At 37.0% G+C, this 27,074-nt stretch overlaps 1 protein-coding gene and 1 pseudogene across 1 annotated transcript in view; one reads left to right on the top strand and one right to left on the bottom strand.

The window, feature by feature from the left end:
• Window positions 1-4,973: 4,973 nt before the first annotated feature.
• LOC105542039 lies at window positions 4,974-5,381 on the bottom strand (annotated as a pseudogene).
• Window positions 5,382-11,954: 6,573 nt separating this feature from the next.
• LOC105542038 (alpha-2-macroglobulin-like) overlaps window positions 11,955-27,074 on the top strand; it is a 50,452-nt gene continuing 35,332 nt past the window's right edge. The window contains exons 1-12 of the mRNA XM_011983399.1: window positions 11,955-12,034; window positions 13,398-13,581; window positions 14,859-15,012; window positions 15,159-15,211; window positions 15,759-15,779; window positions 16,220-16,388; window positions 18,098-18,182; window positions 19,920-20,043; window positions 22,274-22,388; window positions 24,154-24,263; window positions 26,059-26,217; window positions 26,857-27,073. Of these exons, the coding sequence (XP_011838789.1) occupies window positions 11,955-12,034; window positions 13,398-13,581; window positions 14,859-15,012; window positions 15,159-15,211; window positions 15,759-15,779; window positions 16,220-16,388; window positions 18,098-18,182; window positions 19,920-20,043; window positions 22,274-22,388; window positions 24,154-24,263; window positions 26,059-26,217; window positions 26,857-27,073 (1,471 nt within the window). The remainder of the gene's footprint in view (window positions 12,035-13,397; window positions 13,582-14,858; window positions 15,013-15,158; window positions 15,212-15,758; window positions 15,780-16,219; window positions 16,389-18,097; window positions 18,183-19,919; window positions 20,044-22,273; window positions 22,389-24,153; window positions 24,264-26,058; window positions 26,218-26,856; window position 27,074) is intronic.

The following is a 27,074-nucleotide window of genomic DNA, read 5'->3' as shown; positions in this document are numbered from 1 at the left end:
GTCCAAACCACATCAGATAATGCTGTGAAAAGGACACTTCTATGGGCGATATCTCCTGTTTAGAGTATGTTCAAATTAATATCCAAGGAATGATTCTAGAAAACCAAATTCAGATTTTTATTACTGTGCAATTTTTGAACAGAAAGAAGCAATTTTCATTTATTGGACCTAGTATATGGCTGAATCTGGTGTGTGCCTCTTTTCACTAAATATTGACTCCCAGAAGAAGTACAAGTAAGGCTATGATTATCCCCGCAGGCTTAAAGGGTATCCAGTGGACTTCAGTTGAAATGTTCACAAACAATTAGGTTATTGAAATCAAGCTGGAGGGAGCGCCATGGTTTATAGTTTTGCCCCAATGCCACTGTGATTCTACTACAGCAGTGAATCTATATTTTGTCCTTATACTACCATATTATTCACAAGTAAATTTACAAATACATATAATTTTCTAGAGCCCACACAGCTATTAAGTAAAAAAGAAGTTCAAGCCACTGACAGTTCCTTTAGGCAACATTTCCTTAGTCTACAGTGAGCCCTGAGCATGGAGTCACCAGCATTTTCTTGTGTGCGATGTGAATTTCTCTTCTGGCACCTGGACAATGCTTGTCTGCCTAAAAGAATTACACGACCTCGTTAACAGTTTTTTGCTAATCCAATTTATGTCTAACTCCTGGGGATAAATGATTACTTGCTTTAGATGGCAAGCACTCCATTTCTGATATGGTTTGGATCTGTGTCCCCACCACATCTCACGTCAAATTGGAATCCCCAGTGTTGGAGGTAGGGCCTAGTGGGAGATGATTTGATGATCATGGAGGTGGTTTCTAACAAATGGTTTAGCACCATCCCCCTTGGTCCTGATTGCTGCTGATCTTGCGACAGTGAGTTCTTGTGAGATCTGGTTGTTTAGAAGTGTTTAGCACCTCCCTACTCCATTTCTTGTTCCCATTGCCACCATGTGATAAACCACACTCTCTCTTTGCTTTCTGTCATGATTGGAAGCTTCCTGAGGCCTTTCCAGAAGCTGAAGCCACTATGCTTGTTGTACAGCCTGTGGAACCATGAGCTAATTAAACATCTTTTCTTTATAAATTACTCAGTCTCAGGTATTAGGTTGGTGCAAAAGTAATTGCAGGTAGGGCGTGGTGGCTCATGCCTATAATTCCAGCATTTTGGGAGGCAAAGGTAGGTGGATCACCTGAGGTCAGGAGTTTGAGACCAGCCTGGCTAACATGGTGAAACCCCATCTCTACTAAAAATACAAAAAATTAGCTGAACATGGTGGCGGGCGCCTGTAATCCCAGCTACTTGGGAGGCTGAGGTAGGAGAATGTTTTGAACCCAGGAGGAGGAGGTTGCAGTGAGCTGAGCTCCTGGCACTACACTCCAGCCCAAGCAACAGAGCAAGACTCCATCTCAAAAAAAAAAAAAAAAAAGTAATTGCAGTTTTTGCCATTAAAAGTAATGGCAAAAATCGCGACTACTTTTGCAACAACCTATTATTTCTTTATAGCAACGTGATAACAGACTAATACAATTTCTGAAACCACAAAAAGAAGACTTCCACCACAATTTTTAGCTTTCTAAAGGAACACAAATTAAATCAGTATAAGTTCAATCAATGTGAATCAAGTAATTAGGTCAGGTTTGTTTGGCTCCCATATACCCCTTATGTTATGCCATTCTTTCCACACTATAAAGAAATATCTGAGGCTGGGTAATTTATTTTTAAAAAGTTTTCATTGGCTCATGGTTCTGCAGGCTGTACAAGCACAGTGCCAGCATCTTCTCAGCTTCTGGAGGGCCTCAGATGGAGGCCCTCATGGTGGAAGGCAGAGTGGCAACAGGCACATCACACAGCCAGCGCAGGAGCAAGAGGTTGCAAGGGAAGGTGCTACACACTTTTGAACAACCAGATCTCCTAAGAACTCACTATGTCCAGGACAGCACCAAACCATGAGGGATCACCCCCATGACCCAAACACCTCCCACCAGGCCCCACCTTCAACGCTGGGGATTCCACCTTGACATGAGATTTGGAGGGGACATCCAACTATATCACTCCTGAAAATCTGATGAAAGCTTCAGACTCTTTGACCATGAAGATTCACGTTCTCATTTTTACGTGAGTGTGTACAATCTCTAGGGGTTCTTATAATCCCTGAAGCCCATTTATGAGACAATCATGTTTATAGAATCCCAGGATAACTGAATTTTCCCTGAAGACTCTAGTGTCCATGTACGGTCATACTTATCCTGCACCTAAAATTTAGGAAGATTTTTTTTGTGGTGCCAAATATTAAGTATAATGATATTGAGACGATAGCCAAAAAAGAACTGCTCTCTTCCAACTATGTGTTTTTTTCAGCTTAGCCTTTGTATTTGAGGAAGAACATGTAAGTTTCGCATTATGTTGGTGACTACAAATTTTTTGATAAATCCCTATGGATTTGTTTTTACTCTGTCAAGTGGCAGTCTGTCTTTCTCAGCAAGGGTTTTTGTGTTTGTTTGTGTTTTGGAGGAATAAGATTAGCCACAGATCCTACAGAGAAATCAACCAGAGACGGTGTCTCCCCTGACTCCTGAAAACCCTGCGTGAAAGGGCAGTTTGCTACATTGTGCCTGAGGGTTGCTTGAACGAAGTTCTCCATCTTTGGTCAGAATTGAAAGATATTTCAATCCCGGTGATATTAAATGTTATTTTGGCAATCTGTTCAGAAGGCAAAATAAACATTTGTAAAATCCTTTGATTTTTGTGTCTTGGTGTCTGTAAATTTTTCACCCCACTGGGATGAAAAATATTAAACTTCAATTTGTTCTGAGAAGGAAGTCACTCCTAATTAGGAAATGATACAAAACTCTTACTAAAACTTTCCTCAATTCTTAATAACTCCAGATCTTTCAGAGACTTGTAATTTTCATTAACTTTCCTAAAGGATAAACACACAGAGAGTAAACTATAATGTAAACAAGTTTCGTAAACAACAACAACAACAAAAAAAACAGTCACTGCAAACTTGGGAAGTAACCATTCTTTGTTACCAGAACAGGATTTCTTTTAGAAAATAGTTTATGAGGTCAGGTGCGATGGCTCATGCCTGTAATCCCAGCACTCTGGGAGGCTGAGGTGGGTGGATCACCTGAGGTCAGGAGTTTGAGACCAGCCTGGCCAACATGGTGAAACCCCATCTTCATTAAAAATACAAAAATTAGCCGGTGTGGTGGTGCACACCTGTGGTCCCAGTTACTCGGGAGGCAGAGGCAGGAGAATCCCTTGAACCCAGGAGCTGGAGGTTGCAGTGAGCTGAGATCATGTCACTGCACTCCAGCCTGGGCGACAGAGTGAGACTCGGTCTCAAAAAAAAAAAAAAAAGTTATTCATTTATTCAAATCATATATTGTTATGGTATTACTGAGAGTTAAAATCATTCTTTGCAAGAATTCTCCCACCATCCTCCCATCACCCCTGCAGTCAATCTTAGAACAGAGAAATTGTAAAGTCTTCCTTACTTTCAGCTCCCAAGGCAAGACCTGAAAAAGCCTAGACTAATGTTTGGCAAGGAATAAAGGCTCAAAATAGTTTATCAATCTCTTTTTCAGTTTTTTTCTAATATGCATATCCCAGCAGCCACTGACTCTGCTGTTTACTCCTGGAGTAACAGTTAGGTGTTTGGGAGTGGGAGGGAGGGCTGGGCTGACACAATAAAACTGATGCAGGCCACGGGGTCCTGGAGGGAGATGAGAGGGGCTTAGGTTACTTCACCCAACCAAGTCCTGTGGCCTCACCAACATAAACATGGAGTTAATTCAATCAGCACAGGCTTAATGGTTCTGTAATTTTGAGAAAATCTTAGTGTCTCCTTTGAAATACTTCATATTTTTCTCACTCTTCAGAATAAAAAAAAACATATTGATAAGGTTAAAGTTACTGGTAAGAATGCGAGACTGTAAGAAACAGTCTCTAATGCAATTTCGTTTCGAAATGTCTTACTTAAATTGCATTTACTTGTTTGTCTATAACAGGCTTTTGTTCATGCTCAATCAAAAACAGCAATTTGAAATGTGTGTTTATTTATTTTTGGATTTCCACTGCAGAATATGATTTATTTCTGTTCCGGCCCATGGCAAATTCCTGCACCTGTTTGAGGGAGGCCCCACTAATCACTTTTTCCACATGTCTAGCTCCTCCCAAGTCTTTTCTCTTCTACACCCAAAAGATGAACTTTCAATTTAAAAGCAAAATGTGACATTTTTATGCCTAAGAATACTTTTACCATTTGGTAGGATGTTTTAACTCATTACCATTCTACATTCAGTGCGTATCTATCTACATCAGTAATTCTATTTTGAGGCAGGTTTATTTTATTTTAAACTGAAGTTTTATTATTTTAATGGTTCTGTTTCTGGATTTTTCACACTCCCAAAAGACGTGCTTACCATAATGTACCTTGTCCCATGCTCGGGTCTAGTTGGGAGGGGGACATACAACCATGTCTATTGCTTTTTCTCCCAACACCTATCCTTCCCTTTACCTTGGAGCTCCTATATCATCTGGGAAACTGAAAGATCCCTTTTAGATTTTCAAAAATGGGCACTGTTCTCTCAAAATAATAACCTTATTGTTCCTCTTAGTTGTGCCTTAAAAATGTATGAATTTTCTTTGCTTAATAAATTGCAGATTAACCTCTCTCAAATTCACATTTTTTTCTACAAAAAGGCAGGTTCCAAAGAGTGCTATAGTACTATAAATTACTGCTATTACGTGCCCTCATTTTATTGCAAAATCAATCATGAAAATGTAAACATGTTTACCACTTTCAATGACCTTTAGTTGGCTTTTAATTCTCTGGTCATTCATTGGCTATGGTAAACGCTACATGGACTCAAAATAGATTTTTATGATCTTACAAAATCTTTATTTTTTGTTGTTGTGCCACATTTATTGAAAACATTACAGCATTGTAGAAAGAATCAAACAGCCCTCAGAGGCATTTTGAAATTCATCCCAACTGTAGGCTGAGTGATCGGCAGGTGGGACGGACTGCCAAAGTCCAAAAGCTTCAGCATTTCCTCAGTGTCAGGATCTACTTCAATGATCTCCTGATCCGGGGCTGAGACCTTGGGAACATAATTGTCTCTCCTTTCTCTCTCCTTCTCCTGCAGCTTAATGGAAACACCTCTCAATGGGCCCCTCTGCATCTGCTTCATCAGATGCTTGACACAGCCTGCTATGTTATTACGGAGCTTCTTGCTGGGGATAATGGCCATCTCCTCACACATGCATTTGTTTCTGTGGAAGTTGTTACCTACGCACATGTAATACTTTTGTATGATGACCCGGGCCGCCTTCTTCACAGTTTTGGTGTGAACGTGCCCCATGTTGGCAGGTCCTTGGTAAAAGAAGAATTCTTATTTTAATGCTATCTGTGGAGTCCTAACTGAGGAGAAAGGGTCAGGCTGGCAGGAGAACAGGAAAGCAAAGAGAAAACAGCAGATAAGCTATGTGTCTGCCTTTCTTTTTGGTCTGGGACATGTAGCCCTCTTGTTCAGCTAACTCACAATCTTCCTGTTCTCAGCTATCACCACACCCTCGGCTGATAGAAAAATGCAAGTTAGCTCACGGCAGCCTTGGCCTCATCAGTACTGTGCAAAGCCCTCTTCTGCACAACCACAGGCACCATTTTGTAATCAACCCAGCAATATTTTCTCAAGAAATAATAATAAACTAGAAGGATGTAAATGAGAACCTCATTCTTTCTTTCTTACATTAATCAATATTTTTAATGATTTTAAAGACTGTGTGGGTGTGTGTGTGTGTGTATATATATATATTCATCTATGTCACTAATAAAAGAGAAAGAAGGTCCAGTGATCTGCTGATAAAACTATATAATTGACTCTGTTACATGATTACTTGTACAAAGACTGACTTCACATCATCTGAAGTTATTCTTAACTCATTCTCCTTGAAATATTATTGCTTCATTCTATATTAAATATATGCATACAATTCGATTTATCCATTGATCTTTTTATATACTTTTAAGAGAGAAAAAGCAAGTGTCGTGTCTCATGGGCACATAATTTTTTTCATTTATTTATTCAACAAATAATTATTGAATGCTTGTTATTAGTGGATATACTTCTCAATAATAAGAAACAGTGAAAAACAAGACGTCTCTGCCTTATATTCCAGAGAGGAGAGACAGGCAATAAACAAGAAATATAACTAAGTTCATTATATAACATGTCATAAAATGACAAGTGTTATTTTTAAAAAGGCACAGCCAGGGAGATCAAGAGTACCATAAGATTGGGAGTTAGATTTTGCCATTTTAAATGCTGTGATCAGGGTAGACCTCATTGAGAAGCTGACAGATGAGCAAAGGTTTAAGGTAGCAAGGAAGTTAGCTATCAGAACATCTGCAGAAGAACAATACAGGAGAAGATGATAAACGGTGTGAAGGCTTCAAGTCAAATAGAAAGATTCTCAACTGCCAAAGAAAAGCAAGGAGCTCGGTATGACTGAGGTGGTGAAGGTAGAAGATTCGTCAGGGGATCCCGGGGTTTGTATGTCCAGGTATGGAACATTTCATTCTCCTGAGCAAAATTTCCATTGATGATTCACTAAGAGCAAGAAAGAAGACTAGTCTGGAATGACTTAGAATGAACACATCAGTGTTTTTGTAAATAGAATTATATGATTTGTAATGTGTTTGTGTATACGTGTGTGTGTGTGTGTGTGTGTGTGGCATCTTTTGTTCTATATTCGTGGGATTCATTGATGCTGAGGCAGTTAACATTATTCTATTTCATTGAAAAACACTACATGGTTATAATTGTACGAATATGCCATAATTTACATATCCTATTGTGAGACATTTGAGTTGTTTCAATTTGGAGCTGTTATAAATAATGCAACTGCAAATGTTCTTACGCGTGACTTTTTGCACATTTACTGTCACTCTCCTGGGTATTTATGTAGCGGTAAAAATTGCTGGGACAGAGGTCATGTGGATGGTGAATTCTAGTAGATAGTGATGACTCATTTTCACAATTGGATGAGAGATCCGGTTGCTCCACATCCCCACTAAAACTTGGCATTATGAATCTTAACTTTAAACATTTTGGAGGATATGTAGAGGATTTCATTGTGGTATTAATTTTCATTTCTCTGGAGACCAAGTAACTTTTCATACGTTTATTAGCTATTTGGATATTCTTTTGTGTAAGGTGCTAGGTCTTTTTCTAATTTATTTCTGGAAGTCTTCAATATATTCTGGGTATAAGCACTTGTCAATTATATATACAGAAAATATCTCTTTCTTCTCTATGACTTTTCCTTTCACTCTCCTAATAATGTTTTGAATGAATAAAAATTTTAATTCTAGTATAAAAAAAGAAGACTGGGCTGGTAGAAGATTATTTTGCCACTAGGGCAGTTTTTAATAATGTGTATAGAAGGAAGCGTGATTGCAGTATGACTAAAGCAGTCTGGTGGAATTACAGCTCAGTTGACAAGCCCACTGGCCTGATCTCTGAACATTAATATAGTGTCATATTAAGTGTGAGTCTTTCCAATAAGACAAAAAGCACATTCATCATATTCTTTTTATCATTTGTTCTGCCTCTCGGTATCCATGCAGGGAAATACTTGAAGGATGGAAATATGGTCTGTAATCTCCTGATTTTTCCAGCCTGTTCTCTGCCAGCCCAAGTATTCACAAGGAGAGAAAATGTACAGGATTAATCAGCATATTAACATGGTAGATAAATTTTACAATGAAGATTCCTGATTTTTTTGTTTATTAAAAGTATTGCTATTCACATCCCTTATGTGCTAATACATGCATTAATTTCATTCCACATATGCCAATGATTCCAACTCTGCCTCCCCCAGTATATACTCCAGTGGCAAGGATACTTTCAGTCTCAACCCACTCAAAGTTGCTCAATGCTTTGTAAACACAGTTCTCTTTGAAAATAAAGTTGGTTTAGAAATATGTCCAAAGGTAATAATGTCTTTTGTAGAGTTCCTTTGAAAAGTAGCTTTATTTTGGATCATTTGAAAAATGTGCCATACAATTAATGTGTCAAAACTATTTGCAATTACGAAGTCAACTTTTTTCACATGTATCTTTTCTCTTCTAGTCCCTATATTTATGGCTATAATTACAGTCATAACTTAGCTTTTGTCTTGTCTTTTTCATTGAAGTTTTTGATGTTGTGATGACATCTTCAGGTTTATCACTTTTGATAAACACATACTATTTGTTGGGGCACTATGACATTTATCTTTGACTTTGACATTTGGCTAAAATCTTTTAGGTACAGTCAACTTTGCCCTCAGTTTATGTCTATGTCATTTCTGGGATCCTTGAAATTGTGCATGATCAATAATCCTACGATTGTTGTAGTTAATGATATAAAATCACTGTCATCATGCTGTAATATAATCACGGCATAACTTATGAGTTGATTTTAATATAAATTTTCTCTTTCACTTATAATATGTATTTTAGATGTATCTTGGAGCGAAAAACACCTTGCTTATCTCTTACAAAAAGACAAATCAAAATATTGATATTTGCACAAATGCTCTTAATCAAAGCATCATAAGCCCAGTGTAGGTATCATATACCCATCTGTCTTAAAACAATTTCTGGTATAAGAAAAACATTATGCTAGAAATGGATTCTTTTGGCCTGTTCTGAAATTTTCTGTATTCATACATATTGTAGAGGTGACAGAAATGATTACAATTCACATTTAAAATTCCCCTCTTCTCTTTTCCAGCTCTTGTCAATGTTGTATTGCCCCTGAGAGTTCCGTAAGAATAAAGCAGAAATCATGGAAAGAAATGTCAAAGTAGGGCTGTCTTACTTCATCTCGGTAACAAATATCCGGCAAAACTCTTTATCTTAGAATTGCAGCGTGGGAGAGTCATCCCGGGAATATATATTAGTGAGTTTATTGAAATTAAAAATAATGCAATGTGTTTTCCTGTAAGAAATAAGTCCAGTTTGAATGGTTATTTTGACAATAAGGACTGGCTTTGCAAGTCAGGTTACTGGTGGAGACTTTCGTTAAATGAAATGAACTAAATGTGCAGGTTATGGCTCTGATCAGATAAAAGCTTTTTATGAGGCTTTATATTGACAAAGTATATTAAAATAAATGATATTTCAAAATTTCCAAACTTTCTGAGTATATTTGGTAAAAGCTGTGTTTTTAAGTAAGAAAGTAATGATTGGTGGCCATTTATAAGTCCTTTTAAGCCTTTATTGAATACTTTCTAGGAACCGAGAATAAGAATGATCATAATGGCTGATTTCCAAATCCTGTTGCAATTGACCTGGTTTAGCACTTTGCTTTCAATAAAGTTACAGAGGATTTATCAGCTGATAGATAATTGAAAGTAATTTTTAATGATTATAATGTGACCTTTGGCTTATAACATGGAAGCCTAAATATTTAGATAACATTGTTATAATAGAATGTCCCATATTTCTATTTCTCTCTTTATGTGAACAGGTTTTCTTAGTGCTTACATCTATACAATAGAAAACAGAATAGCAATATTCTAGAATTGAAATAGAGCAGAGTAGAAAAAATAGAGAATAGATGAAACTTGTTTTAATCCAGCAATAAGCAATATTCATCCAAGAATACACAATCTTATTTGAGGGAGCCAGCTGGAATACATGATTTATTTCGCTAAAAAATTATTTTTGAACAAAATGTTCTCATTTTTAGTATCTATTAAGGTTGTAGTCGATATATATGTAATTTTATAAATAGCATATTGATAATTTTAATGATAATGCAATCTAGAAAACATTTATTACTAATTAGAACTTTATAGGCTCAAGAATATTTTTATAATAATCTTTGATGATCTTTAGTTGCAGAAACATATAATAGGGTGATCAATAAAATATATTGAAGTATGCAACTCCAGGATAAAATTACCTGAGGAAGTAGAATGAAAATACAAGACTAAAAAGAAACAAGAGCGATATAAAGTTTCCTACTGGGGAAAAAAGTGTGTTTTACAGGAATGGTGGTTGGCAAAAAAATCACTGCAGTGTCTACATTTCATCGGATACATTTAAAAAGTGGTATTACATTTTGTTTTTTAAATATCAGTATTATACTACACTTACCATCTTGATAATGGTGAAAATTTTAGATATCAGGTATATGTGAGATATTACATGTTTAATAAAATTCTTTTAAGGAATACAAGGAAAATGTTTGAAGATCCCAAAAGTATAGAAGCCTTAGCTGACAGTGCTGAGAAAGTATTGTGTTTACCCTATAATGTCAAATATTTCAAATGCATCCACTAAAATTTTTAATTAAACATTAAAATGATAAAATTCTGATAATTCTTGAGATTTATTCTTCTATTCCAGAAGTTCAAACTGTGATGACAATTTTTGCTTCATGCCTACGAAAAAGGATTTTATGTTTAGTCATTCAGCATTTGGTCAAATACAGGTTTGGTGCATATCTAAAAAGGATAGTCATGTCTGGAAAAAGTAATATAGAGACCTTTTAAAAGTCATTTACTGCTTACTGTAGGTTAGTTTATCCCATATTAAGCTGATAGACAATAAGCACATTTATGGTAATTTAGGGGTGAGGGTGGGAGTTGGGAAGAGCTGGGAAGATGAGTGGAAGTAAGAGAGCATACAAATGGAGCCAAAATAAAGCAGAAGAGTTTTACAATCACCCGAGCAAGTATTTGTCAACTACCAAGGGCTAACACAATGTATTATACTACAGTTTATTCTATTTGACTTGGCATTTTTTTAGCCATAGTTTGTCATCATTGGAATTTTAGTAGCTTACATATCTACAGTTTTGCAGTTCACCAACGGTTGTCACATACATCATCTCTACTTCTCCATCACTCTTCCGGGTCATATAGAAAAGGGTACGTCAAGATCTGCCTAGCCCCAATTTAGAAGGGAACACAATAAAATATTCCCCATTCTCAGAAGTGCCCATTTCTCTTCACATCTTATTTTATAGTTGAAATCAGTTCTTTATTCAAAATGTGCAGACTTCAATTTTATAAGGCCCTAGTTTTATTAATTTAACAATGGGACCTTTCTTCTTTTCAGTGTTCCATAAAAATAAATTCTAACATCTGAATCCCCCTTGGAAAGCAAACAGGATGATGCACCACTGTTGATAAAATATTTTCTATCCCTCAGGATAAAATTAAATAAGAATGTTCATCAAAGAGAGATCATTTTCTTAGACAACAACATAAGTTAATTGGGTTTATATTCTAGATGTTGAATGAACTAAGAAATAGTAATTATATATTACATACGTTGTTATACCCAATGAACAGCCCTTTTTAAAATAATAAACATAAGAATGCCTATACAAATCAAAAGTGAATCTTTCAAGCAATGGAGAGGTTGCTCCCAAACTTATTTTATTTAAAATTCTGTGTCAGATTTCTTTTCCGTGTTTCAGTGAAGAGCCAGTTAGGATGAATCTTGGGTGAATAATAGATGTTGTGCTCCCTAGATTACCAAAACACATTTGGGATATGGATTTACATTAATACCTCCTTTTAAAAATGCAAGAATATTGGTTTATTTCATCAAAACATGTAATTTATTTTATATTTTCATGAAAATAGTTTTAAAACTGATTAATGACCTGAGCTAGTGGTAGCCTCAAACTACTATTTTTCAGGAATTTAGAAAATTTGGGAAAGTGGATAAAATAATACCTATAGTCATGAAAATTATCTGGAATTGATTTTTTTTGTGCTGGAAGTAGTTAATATGTTACAAAAATAAATGATTGGCAGTTTACTTTCACTGCCCATCAGATGAAATAAAAACCAGTGAGCCCGAGCAAGAACAGGGTTAAAAGAATCGAGGGCTCAGACTCCCATTCTGCCCTCCTCCTTTCTGCACCGTAATGAGAAATCAACTGCCCCAGCCAGTCTTGATCCTGCTTTTCCTCCTCCTTCCCAGTGATGCTTCAGCTGCTGCAGAACCGTAAGCACTATTTCCAGAAACTTATATTGTCCTCTTTTTTCCCATTGTATTATCTCTTTGATCTGTGTTTCCTAATTCCCTACACAATTTTCTGCTGTCAAAGGGACCAGGAAGGATCAGCAAGTCATTACTACTCACATGGAAAGAGACATCCTCCAATTTCAGGAAGCTCACAGACATAAGGCAGCAACATCTATGGAACATTTACCAAAAAAGAATATAGAATTCCTACCCAAAAAGGGATACATTTTTTATTGATTCATAAAATGGATTGCACGTCATGACAATTGTGAAATGACTCAGTACCTGTGTTTTCCTCAAGTCAGGGATTGCCAGGATGAATGTATGCTCAACAGACAAGCCAGGATTTGTGTGTCAGTTCACTCAATCCTTTGGCACACCTTTAGGAGCTGGCATTAGGTCTTCGGAATCTACAGATTAACAAAATTCAGACGCTGCCCTCAACATCTCACAGTATGGAAAAGTAGAGAGATGGTGCACAGAGAATGAACTATAGAAGAAAAACAGAAGCAGGCATTGCAGGATTCTGTCAGAATACTTTCAAAGAAAGCTCCCTCTTCATGAGGCCTGATGGAAGAGAGAGGGCTTCACCAAATTCTGCACAGAGAAAGTCACTTTTGAGATAAGTCTTATGAAGCAAACAGAAGTTTCCAGGTAGTCAGGGACACTCAGGAAGAGAGAGAAGAGTGTGCACAGGTACAGCATCCCCAGATGTAGCGTGTCTGGGTGACTGTGAGAGGCAATTGGTGAGAGGAGAGTGGTATTTTCTTCCGGGTGTCTATGGCAGTATGTCTGGTGATTAGCCTCGCTCAGTTTGCCTTGTCTCCATCACCAAAGAGCTAAAGAAAGAAAACATATTTTTGCTCCCATGGTCGTAGTGCAAAGCAATTCAGTTTCTCCCCAGGTATTAAATGTTATATTTTTCCTAGTTTCCTGGAACAAAGAGATTTGTAGTAACATTCATGCAAAACCCAAGACCACATGCAGAGAGGTCCTTAATGCTTTCAATGATGATTTGTTGGTTGATTCACATTTTGAAATTTTGAAATTTTTATCCAAAATACATAACAACTCATGGATTGCTTACCCATGGCTATTGACAGGTTTTCTAATATTATGTGGGTGAGTATTTCCACAACAGAAGAGAAGCATATCTGGGGTTTAATTTGTGATTTTCTCAGTTCCTCAGATCTTTTGGGTTGGCCTTTGGAGAATACACTCCTGCTGAAATCTGTCTCTGTTCTATGATTGGTGACAAAAGCAAAAATTACTTAGAAAATGCCCATAATAATGATGTCTTTTTGACCCCTCCATAGTTAATCTGGACTTCTCCCCTCCACAGGCAGTACCTAGTGCTGGTCCCATCGCACCTCTACACTGGAGTTCCTGAAAAGGCCTGTGTCATCCTTAATCACCTGAATGAGACGGTGGCACTGAAAGTAACTCTGAGGTACGAAATGCAGAACAGTCCCCTCTTCACAGACCTGGTGACGAAGAGGAACTATTTCTACTGCAGTTCCTTCACGGTCAGTACTACTCCTTGAAATAAGGGAGCTGGAAAGAGAAAGAGCATATTATATTAGCTGATACCTTTGGTTCTGATCCTTTGAAAATAAAAATTCATAATGAAAGAAAAATGAGAAATACAGAGTGAATCTCAATTTACATTTTCTTTTTTTTTTTTGAGACAGAGTCTCGCTCTGTCACCCAGGCTAGAGTGCAGTGGCATGGTCTCGGCTCACTGCACTCCACCTCCCGGGTTCATGCCATTTTCCTGCCTCAGCCTCCCAAGTAGCTGGGACTACAGGCGCCCGCCACCATGCCCAGCTAATTTTTGTATTTTTAGTAGAGATGGGATTTCACCATGTTAGCCAGGATGGTCTCGATCTCCTGACCTTGTGATCCACCCACCTTGGCCTCCCAAAATGCTGGGATTACAGTCATGAGCCACCGTGCCCGGCCTCAATTTAGATTTTAAGAATGGAAGTTCTACTGAATATGCTCACATGATATTTACAAACAAGTGTCATGCATAAAATTTAACAGTAGTTACAGAAAGGATTTAATCTGATCTTAAATTTCTGAGGTAAATAATATTCATGCCATTACAGATAGAAACACTGAAATTTATAAAGTCAAATAACTTATATAAGATCTCACCAATGGTTGATAGTGGATGTATTATCCTTTTAATCTTTTACTACTTAAGGTATTAATTGTTTAATCATACATGACTACCACAAATAATAACATAAAATTTTTTTTGAGACAGGGTCTCTTTCTGGCACCCAGGCTGGAGTGCAGTGGTGCCATCAAGGCTCACTGCAACCTTGGCCTCCCAGGTTCAGTTGATCCTCCCACCTCAGCCTCCGAGTAGCTGATAGTATAGCTGGTCTTGAACTCCTGCGCTCAAGCAATCTGCCCACCTTGGCCTCCCAAAGTGCCGGGACTATAGGCATGAGCCACTGTGCCTGGCCGTATAATATATAATGTTGTTGACCTTTGAAAAATAAAATTTAATTATTATTTTAATATCACCCTTTTGCTGTGAAAATGTAAGCATCCCATTTCAGTCATAACTGGCTTGAAAGAATTAGCTCATCTTATTGCAATATTTTCTCCTTCAATCATGTTACTGTCATGTTACAACATCATAATAATCCACTTTTAAAACAAGGAGCATAATCCTTGACTTTGTCCCTTACTAATTCTCAGGGACCAACCAGGAAGACAGAAACTCCTAATGGCTGAGAAATTCAGAAATAAGTCTGGGCAGATTCTTCAGCTCATTTCTGTTTTACAGATTCCAGAATTACCATCTTCCTGGGTGGTCATTGCTGTGGAGGTAAAGGGGGCGACTCTGCATTTCACAAAGAGCAAATCAATCCATATAACTACAGCAGAGAACCTAGTCTTTGTCCAGACAGACAAATCCATATACAAACCAGGACAAACAGGTATGAGGAATCAAATGAGCAAGGGGAACTTTGGGAGAGGGGAGGAGCTTCTTTATTACTTTATTCTGCAATCCTGGGAATTCAGGCATGCTGTTACTACCCCAGGCTCCACTGAGAGATTTCACAGGAAAATACCTCTGTTTCAGTGAAATTCCGTGTTGTCTCTATGGATGTCAATTTCCACCCTTTGGATGAAATGGTGAGTCTCGTAACGACGGGTGACGGTTGAGGGAAAATATAAGGCCTATTCTTTTAGGAAATTTAAGACCAATTAAAGAGGTATTTTAAACCCACCACAGGAAGATCTCATAAGGATATCTCTGCTAGAAGAATAAGGGAGGTCAGAATCAAGGCACTCGATAAACCGCATTCTTAAAATGAATTCAGTATGCAGTTGAAGTTGTCCTTTTAAAGATTCTAGTTACTTTCATTAAATAAATGTGTGAATTTGATTTCCCTCTTAAACAAATATCATCTGTGAAATAATAATAAGCTTATTATTCGGACCTTTTTATCTAAATAGGTTTCCTCAATTGTATGTTATTTAACAATAGGGAAGTCATGACTTCTTGAAAGATGTATGTCCCAAGCTAAACATATAAAGTGCTGTGAACCAAATGGGGTATTTCCTCATTTGGAATATACAGACTCACCTCCTCTGGCCCATATACTCTGTCAGTGCTGGTGTCTTGGTTTTCTCCTTCTATATTCTACCACGTGCTCATACTATCTTTTTTTCTTTCCAGTTTCCAGTGGTTTATATTGAGGTAAGTGGTATATTGTACATTACAACTGGAATGAGGACTCTCTACAAGTTACGTTAAATTGCATCTGTCCCTTCCCTCATCATTTCACCAAAGCTAAACAAATACTGTTTTTCTGTCCACCTTAAATTCTAAGTGGATAAGATGTAAATGCAGGAACATTTCTTGAGATGACTCGTCCAATATTTCTGACCAAAATAAACATACATAATACCAAAAAGAGGCATCAGTATGAAATGTTATCTGTAATATCTCATAGCTAGCAAACTTTTTGCCCTTATCTCAGGCTGGAATCCCTATAAAACTTTGTTAATACCTTTGGGCCAATTTACCAACCATCTGTGATACAGCTGCCTATGTCGTTCTTACCTGCTAAGCTGCTCTTCTACTCAAAGTTATATATTTCAATTGTTTCTATGAACTCATCATATTTTCACCTATAGGACCCCATGAAGAACCGAATTTTCCAAAGGCAAGGTCTCAAATTGCAAGGGGGACTCAACCAACTCTCTTTCCCGCTATCAGTGGAGCCCATTCTGGGTTCCTACAAGATCATGCTGCAGAAGGAGTCAGGGAAGAAAATAGAGCGCTCATTTGAGGTGAATGAATATGGTAAGAATGCTCTATGTGTAAGGCATTTATAACATCAGAGTATTTAAGATTAGATAATTTTCACATATAGGTAAGAATCAAAGGTCTAGCATACAATAGTTGAAAATTAGCAAGCTTTTAAATTTACCCATATATTTGCTAAGTGCTTTTTATGCACTACCTCATTTAATTCTCACAATGCCCCTCTGGGGCAGATACTATTATTATTCCCATTTTGCAAATGAGCGTATCAGTACTGGAAAAGTTAGTAACTTAAAAAAATCACAGACTCATGGCCCGGCGCGGTGGCTCAAGCCTGTAATCCCAGCACTTTGGGAGGCCGAGACGGGCCGATCACGAGGTCAGCAGATCGAGACCAGCCTGGCTAACACGGTGAAACCTCGTCTCTACTAAAAAAATACAAAAAACTAGCCAGGCAAGGTGGCGGGTGCCTGTAGTCCCAGCTACTCGGGAGCCTGAGGCAGGAGAATGGCGGGAACCCGGGAGGCGGAGCTTGCAGTGAGCTGAGATCCCGCCACTGCACTACAGCCTGGGCGACAGAGCGAGACCCCGTCTCAAAAAAAAAAAAAAAAAAAAAAAAATCACAGAGTCATTAAGGGGTAAGAAAGATTTGAATTGATACTCAAACATAACTTGTTAACCAATACTTTGTGTCAGCTACATACACTATATATCTGTTTTTTATATTTTATAACTGAAAGTATTTCCTGGGGTTATTGTATGGTTGTCTATAACCTACACCTACACTACTCTAATCAACTACGATTCCTAAACCATATAATTTAGTAATCAACTAAACTATAGTTCAACTAAGTATAGTAATCAACTAAACTTTAACACACTTGATTTAGTCAGTACTCAACCATAGTTGATTACTAAGTCAGACATTGAAGCCATCTTATTAGTTATCAGTTACGTGAATTTTGTAATGTAAATTAAATATTTTATGCCATGACTGAGAAGTCCTATCACAAAACGTGGTTCCCAAAATTCATCAGAACTGCCATCAAAATCACAGAATAGGATTGTATTATAGGAATAACACCTTACGAAACTGTGAGAGAAGCTAGAAAAGTAAGAGGCCATCAGGAGGAGTTGACAGATGAGAGAAAATTACGAGCCAGTTCTGAAGCATGATTAGGGGTGTATAAATGTGAGCTTGCAAAGGTCTGGGAAGCCAGGAACCCTCAGCTGCCCAAGTGCACCAACCATGCAGAGGAGCTGACAGAAGAATCTATGGAAGATTATTACCTCTGCACTCCACGTAGCTACCACTTTAGTAGGCTTGTAGCCAAGTGTCAGATGGTAGGCCTGAGACCTCTGTTAGTCAGCAGGGCTAGCATTTGGGAAGAAGAGCTCAGCATAGGGAGGGAAAGAATAAGAACACATTGCAACCTATTGGTCCTGCTTTACCACATTAACTGTGATGATCTTCAGGGACTAATCATGCTGCCTTCCCTCTATCTGGGAAATCTTGCACAAATTCAGAGAAAGAGAGGCTATGAAATGTACTATCAGGTTAACCAAGTGAACGTAGCACAGACTGCTCATGGTAATGAATGACTTCTCCTTCTCAATACTGTCCCTATTGTAGCTGAAGTCATTTCATGTGATCACGTGTTAAAGGTTCTGTCATAGCATCTACTGCTAATACTTGCAAGATCTCTGGCCCACTCTCACCTTTTTTTTAATCTTTTTTATTAAAACAGTTTTGCCTAAATTTGAGGTCCAAGTAAAAATGCCCAAGGTTATTGGTTTTCTAGACGAAGAATTTGTGGTAACCACCTGTGCCTTGTGAGTTGCATTTTTTTTTCTGTCTCATTTCTATTTGCATACTCTATCTGAGGGGAGGTATTGTAAATAACAGTTACTAAACTTGGAAGTATTTTAATTAGGAGAGGAATAACTCTCTTTGTAGCTTGCCTCATAGCAGGGAGTAGGGACGGCAGCAGATGACACATCTGCTAATTGTAAAATCATTTACTGGACATTTGAAACGTGCCAGACAATGTTCTAAGTGCCTTGTGCTTACTAACATTTTTATTCTGTAAGTAATCCTGTGAGATGGGGAGGATTATTATCCTCAATTTACAATGGGGAAACTATAACATTTAGAGAATAAGAAATTTGCTCACATTACTGCAGATAGTAAATGGTAGACTGGAATTTAAATCCAATGGTCTGGAACCAGACCCCAAACTCTTCACCACTATTCTATATTGGTTCTGCAATTTAAATAGCAATCTAGCTTTATGAAGCATTTATGTATCCTAGACTCAGTGCTCAACTGAATCTAGGCCATCCAACTAAGGATCTCATGCTCATGCCTTCTGTGTCCAATTACCTCCCTTTTCTTCACTGCTTCTAATTAAACTATGGAAAGACACGGGAAATAGTTGGGAGGAAGCTAGGCTCAAGTCTTGGATGCACATGACAGAATTAAAAATCCATATTGTAGTTATTTCTTCCTTCGATTGCCTTTTAGTGCCTTTTAGTGCACTACAGCATCCTCCACACACACGAGATGAGTGTATGTCCCCTCTTGCTTTTGCAAGCAGCATGAGCAACATGTTTTCATCCTTCTCACTAGACTCAGTGCTTTAAATTTTTCATCAGAGGGAAAGCCTTTTGATCCAGATTTGAAGATTCCAAAAGTAATTGAAATTTAGTAGATGATTTATGACTTTATCAGCACTTAAAGGAATTCAGGGGGAAAAAGAACCATAAAAAGAAGCAGCTTGGGGAACTGACCCTACACCTTATCTCCCCCATCATTTGGGTTAAAGCAATAGGTTTCAAACATCAGTGTTCATCAGAATCTAAGGGGTGAGGAGTGTGCTTACTTAAAACGCAGATTCTCTGGCCCCATGTCCAAAGATTCCAATCATACATCTGAGGAAAGTCTCAGAAATCTGCATGTTAACATGTATCCCAGATCATTTCAATGTTGGTGGTCCACAAAACACTTTTTTGAGAGACCACAAATTAGTTATGGCTTTGTGTCATATCCTTCTATCATATTAGGCAGAATCAAACTGAGTCATTATGTATAACATTTTTGTTTTATAGCTACTATTTTCCATCTAACTTCTCATTTATTTTCTTAAAGTGCTTATAAATCAAGGATAACGCAGAAATACACTCTCTACATAGTCTTAATATGTTGCCCTAAAACAATGTAGGAGGTGTTGTCAAAGCTGGAATCATGACCTAGATAATCTGACAGCTGAGAAAGAGGGAAATAGGACCATCTTACACTAAAACTGCAGCTAAGAGGGAAGAAAGCTCTGAGAAAAACTAAATCGGTAATTTTCCATTTGGAGTTGTTTCAAAAAGATTCTTCCAGTACTTTTTCTTAGAGTTATGGACAATTAAGATGCAGTCTCTCAGAATAAGTGTTTATAAAATGCAAATAATATGGAAGGTAATACAATTGCTTAAGGTGGATGTATGAATGGATCAAATCAGTTGAAGAAACATCAGTATTATTTATATCAAGTAGCTTTTTGCATGGCCACCTTATTGTTACAGGTACACATATGGAGAGCCTGTCCCTGGTATGGTGACACTTAGTGTATGCAGAAAACGTTCATTATACTGTTTCGGCTGCCACAACACACATTCACGAAGTATCTGCGAAGAATTCAGTCAACAGGTACGTGGAAATCACTCTCCTCAGGACACTAAAACCAAGGTTTTCTCTTCTCATGGATTACAATAATGAATACAATACAACAGAGAATAATGTTTGAAATACCCATCAAGCAAAATGGTGGAGTGGGGGAAAAATTGTAAGAAGGTCTGGCAGTGTTAAGGGCTCACTTGAGGGTTGAGTTCATGGGTGTCTAGTGGTATTTATTTGGTTAGTTTGGTAATTTCCTTCCAACAGCAATCAAAATGCCAGATATAAGGGCATAAAAGGACATGGAAGGATCCAAAGTTGGCTTTTATCGAACAGAAAACAGAAAAATGTGTGTGGCAGGTGTTAGGAATTTGGCTAGTGGGAGAATCAAACGGCATGGCATGGAAAGTCAACTGCGCTGGAAGAATGTTAAACAAGTACAAGGCTGAAGAAAGGAAGACTTCGAAGGACAATGGATTAGAAGCCCAAAACATGTCAAGGAAGAAGCGGAATAAGAATAATTAAGGGAAACAGCTGAAAGTAGAATGTGATATATTAAAAAATAAAAGGCAAAAATTACTGATTCCAGAGGCAGAGTATGCAAACAGTCCAGGATGTGGCAGGATGAGCAGATGCTGTAGGGGTGATGCAGGGCAGGTAAGCCCCCACATGGGGGTTTAGCCCAAGAAAGTTCTTTTCTTCACCCGGGAAAGAATTCAAGGGCGAGCCAGAGGTGTTAGAGACAACAACGTTGACTGAAGCAGCAGTGTACAGCAGCAGCAGAGGTACTATAAGCAGTGTGCCCACAGTAGCAGCTCAAAGGAGTACTCTAGTCATATGTACACCCATTTTTAGTTACATGGAAATTAAGAGGCAGATTACGCAGAGATTTCCAGGAAAAAGGTGGTAACTTCTGAGCTGTCAGGCCATTGCCATGGAAAAGGGCATTAACTCTGGGTGTTGCCATGGCAACGGTAAACTGACGTGGCACACTGGTAGGCGTGTTTTATGGAAAGCAGCCTCCCCTGCATCTCTGTTTTAGTAAGTTCCCTCTTTGGTCCAGTGTCTGAGACCTGCTTCCAAAGTTCAGTCCCACCTCTTACCTCAAGGTTATGGAAAAGAAAGTTATCAAAGCTGCAGAGAGCAAATGAATGAGAGGCCAGAATAACAAATATAATAATGAACACCAAGGCAGACACTGATAAGCAAGATACCATAAGAAGAATCTAGCTGCCCAAATCTGTAATGTATCAGGGAGACTAGTATTAACTTCTATTTTCAAGTGAGTCATGACATCTATATAAAAATAAATATGATTCAATTTTATTATGCAATGAAGATTTTCATATAAATAAATTTAAAATGAAAACAAATCTTTATTAAAACATGTACCCCAACATTTAGTTTGAGAACTTGGTTATGGCGAGGATTCATCTATTTAAAAAATGTATATATTCCTATTAATATCCTAGATATTGAGAATATACAGTTAAGAACGTAACAATCCTGGCTGGGTGCAGTGGCTTACACCTGTAATCCCAGCACTTTAAGAGGCTGATGTGAGAAAATCGCTTGAGCCCGGGTGTTTGAGACCAACCTGTGCAATATAGTGAGACCCCCGCCTCTGTAAAAAAATTTAAAAACCACCAGTGTGGTGGCACATACCTGTCGTCCCAACTACTTGGGAGGCTGAGGTAGGAGGATCACTTGAGTCGAGGAGGTTGAGGCTGCAGTGAGCCGTGATCATGGCCACTGCACTCTAGCCTGGGTAACAGAGTGAGACTCCGTCTCAAAAAAAAAAAAACCAACAACAACAACAACAAAACACATAGCAATCCTTAGTCAGTATTTAGGTAATGGTGGTTATGAAAGCCTTCTCAGAATAGGTTATGTCTGAGTTAAGTTTTTGGCTAAGGTAAGAATGGGAGAAAGAAAATTATCATTTGAGGAACAACATATGCAAAGAGATAGAATTACAAAATATCATGGCACGTTTGGAAAACGCTAGAAAGTTTCATATGGCAGAAATGGAATCCGTTTTCAGAAAAGAGGGGAGAAACCAAAGGTTGATAATGAATAAATCAATGATGAATGAAGAAACTTTATGTCATTCTTGGGCTTGGGAAAAGACAAGCACCAAAAGGATGGTCAGAACATTTGTTACATATATTTTTATGGCCAATAAAAAAGTTCTCATAAATTGACAGCAGACTTTTTAAGTAGCATATTGGAAGACCCGAGAATTCTCTTTCTTTCTCTTCAGACAGACACTGAAGGATGTTTCACACAACTCGTAAAAACTAAAATATTTCAGCTGAGACGAAAAGGGTATGACATGACAATACATGTGGAAGCCAAGGTCAAAGAGAAGGGAACTGGTTTGTATTATTTTTAAGTATTTATTAATGTGATACATATTTATCAAACTTCCATTCCATGTAAAACACTTTATAGTTTCTGGAGATTATGAAAATAACATGGTCCCTGCCCTCAAGGAATTAGGCATCTAAAAACAGAAATTAGGTGTGTCTGTGCACATAGCCATAATAAAATTTGTACAAGAAATACAAAAACGAGGGCCAAGTGAGTATGAAGAGAGGTAATTAATTCTAGCATACCTTCTAGATCCCAAAGAAAACCTTATGGCTAAAATAGCATTTCAACTGATTTATATAGGGTAGGTAATACTTTGAAAGATTAATGATGAAAAGGGAAAACGTGATGAGCATCAAAAACTGTGTTTGATCTCAGAAGAATCTGAAAATGGAGGCTGAGAAAAGTAAATCATACACTAAAGAGCTTAGATTTATTCTGAAAAGCTGGAATATCTTTCAATATATTTGAGAAGAATAATCTAAATAAATTGATGTTCTTAAAAGATAAGTCTAGCAGAACTGAAGAGCATAGGGTAGATGAAAAAATGTGCTACAATGTGGTAAGTCAGAAGATTAATCAAAGATGACCCCAAAGATTCCAAATTTGGGGTGTGGGAGATGGAAATGCCATTAACCAAGATAATGAGTCAATGAAAAAGAACTGTTGTGATGAGATGTGTTAAAGATAATTAACTATAACTTGGAATATCAAAACGGAAGTGAATGTATTTAGCTGATAATTTTAAAAGAGAGCCAGAGTTAAATTAGGACCAGAGATGTAAATCTAAATCCATTCTCATTGTGTCTATGTCCTCTTAAGAGTGAGTGCAAATGCTCTGAAAGGAGCTCTTTTAGCACTGCTAAATTTAGGATAGAGACAGAACAAAGAGGTGTCCAAGGACAGAAACAACTGCATTTAGCAGAGAGTAACAAATAAATCAGCATAATTAAATAAGAAGTCAGAGAGCTGAGGAAAAACAAAGAGGAGAATTTTTATTTTATTTTATTTTTTTATTATTATTATACTTTAAGTTCTAGGGTACATGTGCATAACGTGCAGGTTTGTTACATATGTATACTTGTGCCATGTTGGTGTGCTGCACCCATCAACTTGTCAGCACCCATCAACTCGTCAAAGAGGAGAATTTTTTACAAGCAGGAAGTTTCAGTGGTACTTAGTGTGGAGTACTACCGAGAGTTCATGTACAATGAAGTCGGAGATGAGAATTCTATATGGAGGGCAAGTAAGGAATCTTTTAAGACTTTGATAGCACTGTGTTTTTGATAAGAACAAGATACAGAGTACACATCATTGAATGGAAAAGCACCAGGTGTTCACTATCCTTTGGATAGCTCATGCAGGGAAACGACATGTCTTTCTGGAAATAAAGTTTGTATTAGAAATTCAAGCATATTTTGGGCCAGTGTGATTATGAAGAATCTAACCATGTACAGAAAGTTGTGGAGGGAGAGCAGGGATGTGAGACAGGGAAAAACAAAGATGGAGCAAGATCATAGAGGAGATGAGAAAATATAGAACATAGGTAGAAAACCAGAGGAATGAGGGATGGTGGATACCAATAATGTTTCATGTGAGGGTGAAGCTAATGTCAAGTTGCTGATCAAATAGCTTGTAAGTGTGGGAAACTCTGGCAAGAATAAAGAAAACAGAATGTGGATGGCATTTTGTTATGATGAAGTGAGGCTGGGGAGGAAGTAGGAGGTGAGTTTTTAATACATAGAATGGTTCAACTTCATTTTTTTTCAGGATTGGAATTAACTGGGCATGGATCATGTGAAATCACAAATACCTTAAGCATACTGAGATTTACTAAAGTAGATTCACGTTACAGAAGTGGACTCCCCTGGTATGGACAGGTAAAAAAAAATTTTTTTTTAACATAATCACAATTTGGGGCATGAGGTTTTTAAGAAAATGAAGTTTTAAATCACAAAATCAAAATTTATTTTAAAAAGTAATATTTCAAATAGGAAAAAAGTACAGCAGATTATAATTTAAAAAGCAAATATAATCACAAAATCCAGAAAAATAAAGCATGTTTTATTAACTTCCTAACACACCTCTGTAATACATTTGTGTAGTTCAGCTGCATACTCTGATTGTCTCTTTATAAACAATGATTTTGTAACATAATTTTTATGGGAAGAATTCAAACATACTCTTTCACCTAGATGATTGAATTTTTTATTACTGGTAGTTTTTAAAGTTGTTTTCCATTTCAAAGTTTCATATAGATATCAATATTGGTAAATTGTAGAGCCAATAATTTAGTAAGCTATCCATTTTCTTTCATATAAGAGATGCAAGATTTCTAGGTATTTTAAATTATCTTTTGTAGTAACTAGTTTTTGAACTAACAGTTCATGGGCAAACGTTTCAAGCTATATTTTGAATTTTATATCTGATATTTTATACTTGAATTTTAGATTTTCTTCATTTATCCTAGTATTTCATATTAAATTATCAAGAAATTAATAAATATATAGATATAGTTTCATATGGCCATTTCAGGTAGAGAGAAGATTATGAGAAAAACTGATGACTTGATGGGTGAGTATGACATGGTCAGAAATGTAAGATAAAAGGGAGACTGTCTAAGGCTCTAGGTATGAAAGAGTTTTTCGAGAGCAAAGCACTAAAAAGCAGCCAGTGTGATGACAGCTTAGGTTAAAGACATGACCAAACTGACTGAATAATTGCAGGCAAGCAAGAACAGCTATTAAGGTCTTTTGAGATATGGTAAGAATTTTGGATTGAGAAGTGAAGAAAGAAGAAGTTTTAAGAAAGAGAGTAACATGATCAGGTTAGCTCAGGCTGTATAGAATGGTTTAAACAAGAATGAAGCAGCAAGGAAATGCAGAAGATTAAATAGAAAGCTGCTGGAAACCAGATGGGGAAAATATTGTGGTTTTAACTAGAATGGTAGCAGCAGATTTGGAGAGAAGCAGATAGAATCAATATATATTTGATGGGAGATGGGGAGAGGAGATAGCACTTGACAATAAGTTTGAGATAAGCACTGAAAGCGAGAAAATGACTCATTAAAAAAAACCCCACTCCTCAGTATTCCTGCATCAGTTATCTGATAGATGGAAGAACCATATACTGAAAGAGAGAACACTGGGGGTGGAGAAAGTTTGGGAAGGTAGTGTAATGATCCCACTTTTTGATATTCTCAATTTGAGTGCCCATGAGATCTCCAAATAGAACTATTCAAGATTTTGAGATCTGTTGCATAACAGGATGATTATAGTCAGTAATAATATATTGTACATTTCAAAATAATAAATAAATTACAAATGTCTCATCTGAAAAAGTGGTAAGTGAGGTGATATATATGTTAGTATATTTAATCATTCCACATTGTATACATATGTAGAGACATCACATTGTACCCAGGAAATTTATGTAATTATGATTTGTGAATTTAGAATAATCATGGAAAATAAACTGCCATTTAGCTTTCAAACTAATTTTTAAAAAGAAGTATTAAAAAGAAAAATCATAGTTTAGAGTTCAGAAAACAAGTCTCATTTTCAGATTCTAAGATCATCAGTAAATGACAGGGAGGGACCTGGAGGTAAACATGACAGAGTGGAAGATGTTATTGCCATATGACACTTTAACCAACTATGACTTTTATATCTCTAGGTTCTTCTAGTCAATGAAAACCATCAGCCAATCACCAACAAAACTGTAGATGTTCATGTGAATACTAGATACTATTTCAGTGCAACTACTGATGAGCGTGGCTTGGTGAACATTTCCATGGACACCACCAACTACGTATCACCTTTTCTCACAGTTTCAGTAAGTGGAAAGGGGCATCTGGGACCAAAAAGATAGAGATTATTGTGGCCAGGATAATTTAAAGATATTTGAGAAGCACGTGAACTCTAGGAGTTAAAAAAAAAAAGTGATAAAGAGTAAAATGTAAATTAAACAACATGGAGACCTAAATTATAAAAACGGAAAAGTCTGCCAGAAATCTTTTACTTGTAGGTAAACTCTGTTGACAATATGATTTAGGTTCAAGAGACATTGAATAGATCATCTTGATATTCCTTTGAAAAATTGAATATTTTTATAATTCTAATATAAGTAAGATCTTGTTTGGCTTCTTTGGCATACTACTATTTTCGTTCTGTGTTGAATATTCAAATATTCTTATGCAATTTGCAGCCATAGCGTGTTAAGAAAAAGTAATTGACCTTGTTTATGAATGAATACCATCTACTAAATCAGTACAGCATAAGCTTAAATGATCTCAAGGGGAAGCAGTTTATAGATTATGCTATATTTAAGAAAGCAGCCTTCTTATATGGCTTTATTATATTGCTTTATGTATATACATAAAAATAAATACATATAATATACATAGTTTTATATATTTTTGCAAGCATATATATAATAGATATATATAAAACAGCTTATTTATTCTTCCATTAGGTCAAATACAAAGAGAGTAACAGTTCTTTTGATTACTGGTGGCTTGCTGAATTTCATAAGCAAGCATCTCATACTGCAAAGCATTTTTTTTCCCCAAGCAAGAGTTATATTCACCTCAAACCTACTATTGGTACTTTGACCTGTGGACAAACCCAGGAGATTCAAGTACACTATATCCTGAATAAACAGATTCTCAAGGATGAAAAAGAATTAACCTT

The sequence above is a fragment of the Mandrillus leucophaeus genome, unplaced genomic scaffold (genome assembly GCF_000951045.1).
Source record: "Mandrillus leucophaeus isolate KB7577 unplaced genomic scaffold, Mleu.le_1.0 Scaffold249, whole genome shotgun sequence".
In the NCBI taxonomy this organism is placed as follows: domain Eukaryota; kingdom Metazoa; phylum Chordata; class Mammalia; order Primates; family Cercopithecidae; genus Mandrillus; species Mandrillus leucophaeus.
Note: the sequence above shows the minus strand (reverse complement) of the source record. Positions and strands in the feature narration are given on the sequence as shown.